Source organism: Aedes aegypti, unplaced genomic scaffold, assembly GCF_002204515.2.
Source record: "Aedes aegypti strain LVP_AGWG unplaced genomic scaffold, AaegL5.0 Primary Assembly AGWG_AaegL5_hic_scaff_1988_PBJ_arrow, whole genome shotgun sequence".
Lineage (NCBI taxonomy): Eukaryota > Metazoa > Arthropoda > Insecta > Diptera > Culicidae > Aedes > Aedes aegypti.
Window position 1 is genome coordinate 29,768 of NW_018735475.1, and position 12,825 is coordinate 42,592.

Consider the following 12,825-nt stretch of genomic DNA (forward strand, 5'->3'; position numbering starts at 1 on the left):
AGATGGATAGAATCGCAAGCGAGCGACGAGAGAAATGAATAGAAGTTGAAAATTTGTTTTAATAGTGGGCCATATGTGTGAAAAACACAATCGAAACGACAAATCGTTGCCTAACGTCCTGGTCTTGAACGGTTAGATGTTGTAGTGTTGGTCACTACTAACACTAGACAGGCAAAAAATTGTCGCCTCGACCTGTTAACTATATTGTTCGGCGTATGTAACAGTTCTATCGATCGTTGGCATATTTTCGGAGATTGATACGAAATTGACGTTACTTATTGGATTTTTTCGCGTCTAATATCGCATACCCCTAATTTGCCCAAGTGATCTATCGAACTGAGGTTAGATTTGCTTTGCCAATTATATTCTACATTTATAACTACTTTAGGCCGTTTTTTTCAAATCGACTTTAAAGTTTTGAATCATTTGTTTTTTTCAGTGTAGAAAATGTTTTTTAGTTTTTCAATTTTTTTCTAAAACGTCAGGAAATTTCATGACAGTCCCCCATACAACACTTTTTTGTTGGTCTTACCGTTTTTGAGTTATACGGGGTTATAAAAAAAGTAAAAAAAAAACTTTGACCCTCTCCAAATGTTAGTATAGATCGATTTTGAAAAAAAAAACAAAATATGCAAAGTTTCTAAGTTTCACATACTTTTGACATCCAGAAAGTTTCATTGAATTCTGAAGGGGTGCTGCCAATCGCGTGTTGAGTTGGCTTGATATCCGTCAATATTAAACCAATGCATGAGAGCCAGATTTAATCTATATAAATTAAACATTATTTACGATTAAAGTTATTAAATAGGATGAAAACTACACTACCACATTCAACTGCTAAGAGTGCAGCGATCCTAAAGGAAGGAAACCCTAAACACAATGGGAAGTTTCTTTCGCATCATTCTATTCAGCCCAATTGAAACGCATCGTTTTAAATCTCTCTCTTTTCAAATCGAATCTTCTCTGTCTCTTTATTCACTTAATACCTTAGCGTAAAGTTTGTGGGGTTGCATCTCTTGTAGTAAGCATTCGCATGCTCCTTATGACTATTGCAGCATTTCAGTTCGTCTTTGTTTTAAAAGAGGTGGCGGGGGAGGGGTATCTTTTTAACTATTTGCAATTTGTTATTGTACATTGGACAAAACTAAACGAAATAAAAAAAGTGATTGGGATTTGAACTTTTTGTTTCCGGAAAATTCTGACAAGCGCGTTGTGATTTACTCTTCGCTGTTTTCGGGGACGGCGTTAAATTACAGTTTCATAAATAAAATAAATTAATTACACGTGTGGTCGCTCTTGGATTTTCTTCACTTTTGAGGGGGCGGGGGGCAATAAATTACTAATCACTAATAAACACTACTTAAGATTTGTTTTTGGAGAACGGAAGGGAAGAGTTAGTTGAAAGACGTCGGTCGCGACTAAATAACGAATAGATCGGTAGCAGAACGGAAAGTCATTGAGCGATGATCATCGGGGTTGAGATTCGGCTCGCTTCAGTGCGCACTCGCTTGCTCGCTCGCTCGGTGCAAATTCTCTCATGTGCTAAACTTTCGTTTCCCTAAAGATGATTTTGTATTTGTGTATGTACAAATTGGCGGGCAGGCGGGCAACACAGCGAGAACGAGGGGGTTATTGATCGTTGCTGTATTGTGGATGTCCCATCGCCTATCATCAGCAAATCGATGCGCGCAGTTTGGCGATCATGGTGATGATACCCGATCTCGGATCGAATCGGAGAGAACTCTCTTGCTACACTCTTCGCGACTGATGGGCTGTAATTGTTTGTTTGGCGGGATGGGTGGCGGTTGAAGAGATAGGAAGAGGTGTGTTTTGGTGAAAGATTAGACGTCGGTGAATGGATCGGTTTTCGTCACGATCTGGCGTGTCGTATAATTATGGCAGGTGCGGTGCGTGTTGATAGGAGCGTAGACGGTAGAGGAGACCTCGATTCTCCGGATCTGGACGGATTGCGCTGGTAGACTCGTCAACGATGCGTTGTCTCGCTTTCTGACTTCCATTGGAAATTGTTGGTTAGAGACTAGATTGAGGGGTGCACGTTTCGGTGCCAGGTGGACAGGTGTAGACTAAAGCTGGAAGGGGTGGGTTGTGTAGGGGGCCCAAGATGATTCCCCAGGACAGTGTGGGGGTCGGCACGAAGACTAGAGTAGTAGTTACAGGAGCCATAGATGGTGCTTAGAGGTTTGTAGGAGGAAGTTTCCTAGCCTAATATGGTTTCGTTTCGGGGTGTAAGGGTGCGGAAGAGGTGATTTACGCCTTGGGGGCCTGGGCGCTGTAGGCGAGGTCTTGAGCGGTATCGTAGCTACGGGCATAAGGATACTGAGCGCTTCCTTGAGACCATCCCTGAGCACCGGCTCCAGACGACCATCCACCAGTGGCTCCACCAGCACCTCCAGCCAGGGCACCAGCTCCCAGAGCACCAGCACCAGCAGCAGCAGCACCTCCGACAGCCTTGGACAGAAGACCCAGAGTTCCGGCACCTTCAACAGCTCCTCCGAGGAATTTCTTGGCGGCGAGGACGACAGCCAGAACCAGGGCAACCTTAGAGACGAGCAGAGCCTTGAATGCCAACAGAGCAACTCCTCCGAGGAGCAGGGGCAGCAGGGCGAACAGCTTTCCTCCGACAGCCAGGACAAGTGGGCCCAGAACCTTCTTCAGCTTCTTACCTGCAATGAGAGTGTGCGTGCAAACAGAGAAAGAGAGATGCCCCCAGATAGAATCAAGTGTTTGTGAGAGTGCGTGCACGAGGTTTAGGCGTACAGTGCATAATCGTGCGACGACAAAAGTCGGGTAGATCGGTTAGCAAGGTTTGGTTAGTTCAACGATACGGACCTTTCTTCAGCAGTCTACCTTCTTCGATAGAACGGGCAATGGATTCCTGGGCTTCCTCTGGCAGCTTGAACTGGATGGAGCGGGCAGTGAACAGACGCTTGGCAGAGTCGACGGCCATGTCGAACAGGGCGTCGCTCTTGTCTTCGGCGGTGGCGGGCAGGGTGCTGATGATTTCGTTTTCGGACACGGACTTGCCCATGCGTTCAACCGGGACAGTTGGGTCTCTGCGGAATAGAGGGGAGGGGGGTTGTTTGTTAGAATTGTGTTCAATATGTATTACACAATAAGATCAGCGATAAAGATCGAACAGTTATGTCAGTTGATAAAAAAAGTTCTATCGCAATCGAGATTAGAACTCAGACCTTCGTCAAGCGGGCTTTCCCTTTAACCACGGCTCCATTCAACACAGTATGCTTTAAAAGCCCCAAAATTTAGCGTGAACGGTGCTTGAACAGTTTAATTTCGGTCAAAAAAAACTGAAAATGGGAATAAAACTGCAGCACCGGTCCCGAACAATTAATTTTGCTTTGTTCTAGTTTTCTTCATGGCTGGCGCAATTAAAAACTCTCAACGGCACGATCCACCCCGAATCAAAGGGAACCAAATCGGATGTGGGTCAATCGGAATTTCGGAAGCTGAGGTGCTCCAAAAAACCAAGAAGAAAAAACGAGAAGCATCGCTTCGGTCGATATGCATATCAAGCGACGACCAATTCGGATTGCCGCCATCGTGACGACGGAGATAGAGAGAAGCGAAGCAGAGTGAAATCGGGAACGCACCCATCCGAGGAAAAAGTGGTTCGCGCTTGCTCGCGATGGAATGCTTTCCACTTTGGCGTTTGTTTTGTTTTGGTCGGTTCGGTTCGGCTTCCCTGGTGAACAAAAAAGTGTTAATTGATTATGGCCGCTTGATGGTGGAGGAGGAGGTGGAGAGTGGTGTGAGAGCACAGGTTGATTTGAGCGCCGCCGATGATTGGATAATTGCGACAGCTTTTAAGAAGCCACAATCCAAGCAATACGGGGTTGCTCGATGGTTAGCATGATTTTTGCTACTCTCACTCGTTTTGTGGCCGGATTTTCGTTTTTTCGGGTAGGGTTGATTAAGTGGCTGAGGGGCCGCCACGAAAGTGCAACGAGCTCGCGTTCGCCCCGAAGAAGAGGCCAATTATCAACAGGTGCAATGAAGTGTGCACAGTAGCGTGTGTGACGGCAGGAACGGACGGATCCGCGGAGCTGGAGAGAGAGAGTTGGTGAACTGGGTGGATGTTCCGTTGGGGATGTTCCCCGGGATCTGGAGCTCTGACGTGGGAAAACGGTTAGGCTCGGCGAGAATGCATGTCAGGGCAGGGGTTTGGATATGGTGATTGTTGCCAGATGGTGTTGGGAACGAGTTTTTTGGAAATTGAGGGGTTTGGAGCGTTGTTAGAAGGTAACATGACCTAGATCATGGAATTCTTTGCAGCTCGAGGGTATGGATCAAAACAGTTTAAGTCTGAGAAGTGGAGAAATCACAGCCGAAGCTGTTTCTGATGTGTTCTGGATGGATTTTCGATAAGATTCATGAATTGACAAACAGATGGCGTTGCCTTAAGTTATAGAAGCACATATGTCGTTTCTAGGAACAAACAGCTTCGGAATATGAAACCGAACTACATCTGAATCCGAATCTACATATGAACAGCTTCAGTAATCGACAAATAACCATCGAAAATCTTCCAATTTGACTGAAAATCGCTCCAGTCTTCGATCTTACACATAGATGGCACCTCTACGCAAGTGTCAGCCAATATCACGATTACCAATTAGGGTTTCTCAGTTAAGGGTTCTTGTGTGCAATTCAGCTGTTATTAACTGGGAGCTTTCTTTGCCAAAGTTGCCATTTTCGCATTCGTATATCGTGTGGCAGGTACGATGATTCTCTATGCCCAGTGAAGTCAAGGCAATTTCCATTACGACATGATCCTGGACCGACCGGGAATCGAACCCAGACACCTTCTGCATGGTTTTGCTTTGTAGCCGCGGACTCTAACCACTCGGCTAAGGAATTCGTGATTAATTGAATGATGTGACGCTTGTGACAAAGCCAGATCGGCTTTCACGGTTTTTATGTTTTGTCATTCAAATTTATAGATTGACAAATAGATGGCGCTGCTGTAAACTGACGTCTTTCTAATGAAGTAGAGATGTCGTTTGCTGAACGTGAAGCCAAATAGAAGACCGAAAAACAATCAAAAGTGTAAGAATTATCTTTGGAAATCGGATAATTTGACAGGAATCGCACTTATCTGGAATTGAGGAGCTAAGTTTTTGTAAAACCAGCTCTGGAATCGACGTTCATCTGATTCAGCTGGATATCAAATCATCTGAACTCAATCTTTCACATGGAAGGTATCTTTAAGAAATTCGAATGCATCAGCTCGGATCACGATTATGAATATTTTCCTACGCTTTCCGGAAAGAACGAATTCATCATTTGGTAAAAGAAGCCCTAAAACACGTGAATTTTCCATTGGGTTTCAGTGGAATGGTTGACAGTTCTGCGTTGCATTTATTGCATCTTTAGTGTTCATAACCACATGGTTTGTTTGCTGAGGAAATCAACATTTGCCCCTTGAAGCAATCGAAAGTTATGACCCACAAAGTTATTAGAGGAGTGAATATTCGCAAGTCGCTCTAAAAAAATTGAGCGAGCGATTTAAAGCGACGACTTTTACCAAATCAAACCAGAAGTTTTAAATTAAAATTTAATGACCATCGTCAGTTCTAATCCTGGAGAGCATAATGACTGACTAGGCCGATTTCTATTAAAAAAGATGATTAAGATAGGTTGCTTGTACTTTGTTTGTGAAAGTTTGGTAAAACCAGTCTAACACCTTCCATCAGAAGCATGAAAGTCGTTTTGCCGGCCACATTCGTCTTCTGTAAAACAAAACTATGTTGAAAATGGCAAAACTTGCCGTTCTTACTATTGGAGATTGTGTCTTTAAATAGAATGAGATCTTGGATCTACAACCAGCTAGTTAAAGGACAACAGCCTGAACAGAAAGACGAGGGGGACCGCAATGGCTAATCAAACTTTTATCGTCGAGCAGCAGTTTTGTATTTTTTCATAAGCTTTGCTCATCATGAAACATAATTTGTAGTTGGAATGCCTTGTTGAAGTCTTGTTTCTCTAGGCATCTGAATCCATGATTGTTCCGTGACCTTTATTCATCGAATTTTCAAATAATAATGGCCATTCGTACTAAAAATTTGAATCAAATTGATCTCTGATGAATTTCATACATATGATTGCAGGGATTTTTTTATCGAAAGTTCGCATATGTCATCATTCGAAGATTGAACAGCAAAGAAGCTTGAAAATTGCTCGAAATCAATGCAAGGCTCAAACGAAAGCAAAAGAAAACAAAGATTTGGGACCACATTTGACAGTTTGCTGAACAGTTTGACGAATCCAGCAGATGACGAAACGATATCACAGCTGCTTGTGCAAAACAGAAAATGCTGAAAAGCCTTAGAATCTACTCGATTACAGGTCAATCAAAAGCAGATATATGAATTTTTGCATCATTCAGAGATTCAATAACCTTTCAAGTCACGTTTTGACCGTTAGTAAGCAGATTAGCGAATCAGTTTAAACATTTGACAAATTTTCCGCTTTTGATCGATAAGGCCAATTTCCAGCTAGAAATGAAACTTGAGGTAGGTTGATGTGTTTCTGTAGGATGGTTGATACTTTGAACCGGTTTGACAACTCCTGTCGGTGCTTGTGATCCTTACACGAGTTGTGCAACTGGGGGTAATGTCGATACTGGGCAAACAAGTCCGAACGTGTGTGGGCTGCATGATTACGTAGCCAGCAGAGTTAGTCACGCCAAGAATGGCGCAACTTTGAGAGTGAAAGTTTTCAAATATTTATGATTAAGGGTGTGGAAATTAAAGTTTGAAGACGTGACAATCAAAAGCAGATAGATAATTTTTTTGCAATATTCAGAGATTCAACCACCTTCAAAGTCATATTTTGACCGTTAATAAGCTGTTTGTTTAGCGAATCAGTTAAAACGTTTGACAAATTTGCCAGTAGTTTCTGTTCACTGATTTCAAGGTAGAATTGAAGTTTGAGGTAGGTTGATGTATTTCTCTCGGATGATTTATGCTTTGAACCAGTTTGACAACTCCTATCGTTGTTTGTGATCCTGTCACGGATTGTTCAACTGGGGGTAAAGTCAATGCTGGAACAGAGTTAGTCACATCAAGAATAGCGCAACTTTTGAGAGTGAAAGTTTCCAAATACTTATGGTTAAGGCTGGGGAAATTCAAGTTTGGAGGCGCGACGTAAGAAATGGGCATGTTTGATAGATAAGTTTGGAATTTGAGCAGACTGTAGAGTCAAGTTTATCAAATTACTTATGTAACATCGTGAAGAATCTCTATTGAGTAATCGTTTTCAGGATTTAAGTCAAATTAAAACCTAATTTTGGTCTTCACGACCATAATAAAACCTGAAATGTTACTAGGGATTGTTTTATGAGGCTAAAGCACCGAATAGACCCATTCGAAGGTCGTTGAATCTTTATTATTGAAGGCCGATGAGGCACTTTTAGAAATATTCGAGCAAAAAGTTGAGGCGTACCGAAATTTCAAGCTTTGATAAGTATGACCTCTTCTTGGTTAAAGATTATTAGCGACAACAGAGTTCGAATTACTCAACAAGACTTATTCCGGTGAGATCCAAATTTCGGTTCAGGCCTCCAGGGCCCAAGCTCGGCGGCATTCCATCACGCGTTCGATGATATAATTACCGCGCTCTTTCCCAAATTGCCCAGCCGTGCGTCCCATTGACCGAATGAGTTGATCCAGTAAGACGCACCTGCCCACCATTGACCACAATATCCAGAACTCAAACCCAATTTAGCCACGCCACGCTTTATCTATGGCCAATCAATCATCGCCGCCCAATCACAACCAGGCACTCAGACACCCTCGATCGCGATCGCGTGACGCAGCGAAAGTAGTTCGCCGAAAGCGCCACGAGTTCGTCACACTTCCCCTTATGCGATGATATCTCTCGGACCGATTTTCGTTCGGATCGAAATTGACATTCCGATTCCATTCGTTCGTTCGTCGCCGGTCTGCATCTGATAACGGCGAAGAATTCGCTGTCACTCCACAAGCGCATAACTAATGAGCCGTTCCACGAAACAATCGAACCACGCAGATTAGCGCACAGAGTTCGAACGATACGGCGAAGGATAGTGAGAAAAAGAGTTCATGCGAGCTTCACAACCACAATTTTCCCGTCCTTCCGTCGAGGGCAAAAAGATTAAATCACTTGCGCAATTGTGTTTACCGAGCCCTGGGAAAACCACCATTCAATTGCATAACTTTACACTGTTTCCGTTTCACGTGGCGGTTTTTGTTTTACTGTTCGTTTGGCATAATTGTTCTTCAATCTTGCGATCTTTGATCCCTTGTCGGCACAACAGCAAAAAAAAAAAATGAAGAGTTCAAAATTCACCTTGAGAAAGTAACACCGGGCACGATTTCGATGTTGTTGGCACGGGCAGCACGGTTCAGAGCGGTAATTCCTTTCACGGCAAAGCAGGTTCCCATTTCGTCGGACTCCAGACAGCTTCCGAAGTACCGAAGGGCCATTCCCAGGCCACTGGAGCTGGAGGATTCCTCAGCCGGGGCTGGGGCAGCCACGGCACTGGCCACTAGTAGGGCGAATACGGCGATAAACACTTTCATGATCTGGCTGTTCTTGCTTCGAGATAACACTGTATCACAAAACACTGCGTTCGAAATTTTTTTCTTGCGTTCGAAACGATAAAGTTCTTTTAGAACAAGTCACGGCACTCAAGGCACTCCTACTGTGGGCTGCTCTGATGATGATCACTCTGCGAAGGAGAGTTCGTTATACTTCAACGATCGTTAATGAATTGTACTCCTATCTCAATATTGTAACCCCTTATATAGGACCAACAAAAAATTGCTTCTTTAAACAACGAGATGATGATAAATTGTAATACCAAGATATTATGTTAAATAATTTTTATATCGGCAAACACGCCCGAAAAAACGACGAACACGACGACGAGACGCGAGAGCCACGCCGTACACGCCCGAAGAGGAGACCCGAATTCGGAAAATACACACTCACACACTCTCCCGCTCTTTCACTACTCTCACTCGCGATCGCATCCGTTGCTGCTGCAACATTTCTTTCTTTTTTCCGAAAAAAAACTCCACTAAAATCTCATCAACATACGAGCCCGCGCGCGCAGCAGCCTTGGCGCGATCGCGAGAGATCACCTCTTCTGGCTGCCGCCGCCATACGACGATCGCTCTCGCTCTCACCAAGCAGGCGTGCGCGCGCGCTTACACTGAGATGTTGCACGGCGATCTTCACCTGGCTCTCACACACCATCATACACATGCTGCCTCGGCGCGCATCCGACGAACCGGCTTCTTGCTGTGAGAAAGCGAGACCAGCTCCCAAACCCCCCGCCCGCTTGACTTCGAAGACGACGATGACGACGACCCTTCATAATCACAAGCCTGATCCGAGACCGATCCGATTGTGTAAGATTTCTTCCCCGACGACAGCGACAGCTTCTTCCTCATGAATCGACCTACGACCGTCGGCACACATACCTACCCTGATCGGTTCGACCGAGAGGCTGCGGGAGGAAGTGCGTGAACCTTTCGTGTCGCCTCGTGACTCCCCTACACGCCGATGACCGATCCTCCCCCGAAAAATCGAATTCCAACGATTCAACGCCGTGTGCTGTAAATACACATTTACATAAATTGGCATCCATCATTTCGGCCGTCGTCTCCAAGGATCATGTGTCGGTGTGCAAAAAGAAAAGTTAACGGATCTTCGATGTGTGCCACTTGACACAATTACGAAGGTTTGAAGGCTATTTTTCCCCTCAAGGGAAAAAAAATGCAACATTCCTCGCTATAACGTATGCTAATTCGTAAACTAAACCTAGCGCGATTGATTCGGACCGGCCGTTGTGACATTTTCGGGTGAAACTCTTAATTTCTAGCGAGGTCATTTTTTCGACGGCGGTGACGAATGCGGATTTGCTCTCGTTTTGGATTCGGGCCCGGGGTGCGGAGCATGTGTGTGAATCAGGCTTTCTTGAGCAATTATTGGTTTGCAGCATCAGTTTAACAGGGAGCAGTGAGCGCGTGTGATTGAATCATCGAGGCCGAGCAGCGATAATTGTCATGTAACTTATTTTTTTGGGACATTAAACTCTGAACGGCTGAATGGAGTCGTTCGGTCCATTTACACGGATAACACGGAGTCAACTATTTAAAGCTACTCGTCAACTAGATGTGCACTTGATTCTTGTACCAACCGGATCTGAAGTGTATACCATCTTTGCAGGGTTGATGCCCAGAATTCTTGCAACATTCCCTGTCCATCTGTATCCTTTCAGATTTTGTCACCTTCTGGTTACTGGGTTCACCACAGAGTAGAGCAAGCTCCGTAGAGAACTTCCTGTCGCGCTCGACTTCTAGTAGGCATGTAAAAACTCTAATCGAAAAAAAGCAACCTGTTCTTTAGTGTAAATTATTTCATTGCATGAGTACAATTTAATCAGATTTGAGTAAGACTAGTTAACCTTCCTAATGCATTAAAAAAAGTTACACATTATACATTAAGAGTCAAAAATGACCCATAGCTTTAAAACGCTCTCAAAAATCATTTTGAACCAATTTTCGATCTTTTAGCTTTATATGAAAGATATGCATTGGCGTAGCTAGGATTTTTTTCTGGAGGGGGCCTAGCAAATACTTGTTTTTCAAAAGTACTGTCAACAGCAATAAGTAGGATTTTCACAAATTTCGTAATTTCAACGGATTTTTATTTATTTATTATTTTGTTTCATTTCACGGCACATCAGTGATATTTCCTCATATTTTCAATTTTCACAACGGAAAAGATTCATTCTTTTTGTAATACAGTCAAGATTTCTAGAAGAAAAAACTTACAAGGAATGTCCTTTGTGATTCTTCCACGAATTTCGCAAGTACTTAAACATGTGTTTTGAAGAGATTTCTCTGAGAATTCCTACGGAGATTGTTCATGAATTGTTTTCGTAGTTTTCAGTGTTTTCGAAGCCAAAGTTCAAATTTCAAGTAACCACAAATCTGGAGAACCGAACACTCGTTTGAGCTGAAAACTTAATCGATTGGTCACTAGCTGGTGGTGACCAATCGATTAAGTTTTCAGCTTAATCGGATGTTTGGTTTTTCAGATTTGTGCTCTTAAATTCGATTCATCTTAACCTTAAAGAACTTATTTATTAGTTTTCACTGAGTTTGTCCTGGGATTCCAACGGAAAATTATTTCCAGGCTTTCTGATCTCACCAGAAAATGTATCGAACGAATTGGATTGAAAAAATCTCCTGAAGAATTCCGCCAGAGAATGCATTAGAAATTCTTTTAATGATTTCTCCTGAAAGTCCTCTACGTACTTATTACATATACATTCCAATTATAAGTTCGAAGAATCCTCCAGCAGTTCATTTATAATTTGTTTAGGATTGTTTAGAAATTACTTAGAATTTCTCCAAAAATTAGTACAAAAAAATCTAGGAGTCCACCAAAAATGTCTCCAGATCACTTAGTTAGTAATCCCCCTCAATATTTTTTTTTTTATTTTTTCAAAAATTTCAACTCTAACATTCCTAGGAAGTTCCTAGCGGAATACGTTTCAACTGTTATTTCACTCTTCTGCGAAAATACTCAAATTAGTTCAGGAATTTCTTAAAGAATTATATTATTGTTTCCCTAAGATTCTTCCAAAAAATTTACCAGAGATTCTTCCAAGTATTTTCCAGATAATTTTTCTTTACATTTTCTTTACCAAATGGGAATTTTCAAAGAAAGTTTTCATCAAAGTTACAGTTCCATCAAGTATTTTTTCGGGCTCTAGAAATAGCTAAATTTTTTTTTCAAATGGTAATCTCAGGATTCTTCCACAAATAACATTTAGAAATGTATCCGCTATCCATATTAATTTTTTTTCAGTGATTGCTTTACAAACTCCTCCTACGAATCACTCCATAAAAAATAAATACAAAAAAAAATGAAAGAACTTTTTTGGTATTTTTTTTATAATTGCAGCTTAAAAATAATTCGCGAAAAATTACTTAATTCCTGTCGTAAAATTCAAGTAATATATCGTAGAATTTCTGAAATTTGTAGACAATGTATTTCAGAGAAAAAATGTCCATGCAGGATTTACTATAAAAATTCTTGCTCTTTTTCCTTCGACTTCTATAACAGAAAATGATTGGTGTTAAAATGGATGAAATTTCAACTGAAAGTATTTGTTACTAAAATCTTACATAACATTTTGTATAAACTCGACAGTTTCATGATACTATGTTGCACATATTAATGTAGAGCCCATTTTCCTAACTTTAGAAATTCCAAGCAAACTTTTTTAAAGGGTGTATTATCGATTATTTTGTAGAACTGTAGAAATTTAACGCGAAAATATTGCCGGTAATTTTTAAAAACATTACGGAAGACAATATTGAGGTAAAATTAGTAATGTAAGATTTTAATGAATTTAAATCTTTGGGTAAACTTTGCATTACTTTGAAAATTTGTTGTTGAATTCCTGATGGGCTTTGAGAAATCCAAAACCATACGTATAAGAATTCTGCATTTTTTAAACTATCATTATTTCCCTTTTTACCTTTAGTGGGATAGTAAAGAATACAAACAAAGAATTTGTTTATAAAAATCAGGATTTTAGTTTTGCGAATAATAATGTTAAACTTTGACGAACACCTTTTCTTATGAGTTTTCGGAAAAACTATTTAGCTCATCAACCAAAAGCATTTTCTAAGATTTTATATTCTCATAGCATTATAGAATAATAGTTGAACGATGCACAGAAAACCGATTTCGATTTTATCAATAAATTAAAAAGATATAGCA

At 41.6% G+C, this 12,825-nt stretch overlaps 1 protein-coding gene across 1 annotated transcript; it reads right to left on the reverse strand.

Moving 5' to 3' along the window:
- Positions 1 to 929: 929 nt before the first annotated feature.
- Positions 930 to 8,840, reverse strand: LOC110680904. The gene is made up of 3 exons (XM_021856690.1): positions 8,368 to 8,840; positions 2,851 to 3,074; positions 930 to 2,684 (listed from the first exon to the last, which is right to left on the reverse strand). Exons 1-3 carry the CDS (start codon positions 8,598 to 8,600, stop codon positions 2,269 to 2,271), a joined length of 873 nt encoding a protein of 290 aa, XP_021712382.1. The 5' UTR covers positions 8,601 to 8,840; the 3' UTR covers positions 930 to 2,268.
- Positions 8,841 to 12,825: the final 3,985 nt, after the last annotated feature.

Bases quoted from the DNA above. Each gene is read 5' to 3' on its own strand.
- LOC110680904 (XM_021856690.1), bottom strand. From the start codon at position 8,600: ATGAAAGTGTTTATCGCCGTATTCGCCCTACTAGTGGCCAGTGCCGTG. The intron at 3,075-8,367 runs GTGAATTTTGAA...TCTATTCCGCAG, and splicing joins CCCGGTGTTACTTTCTCAAG to AGACCCAACTGTCCCGGTTG. The intron at 2,685-2,850 runs GTCCGTATCGTT...CTCTCATTGCAG, and splicing joins AGGTAGACTGCTGAAGAAAG to GTAAGAAGCTGAAGAAGGTT.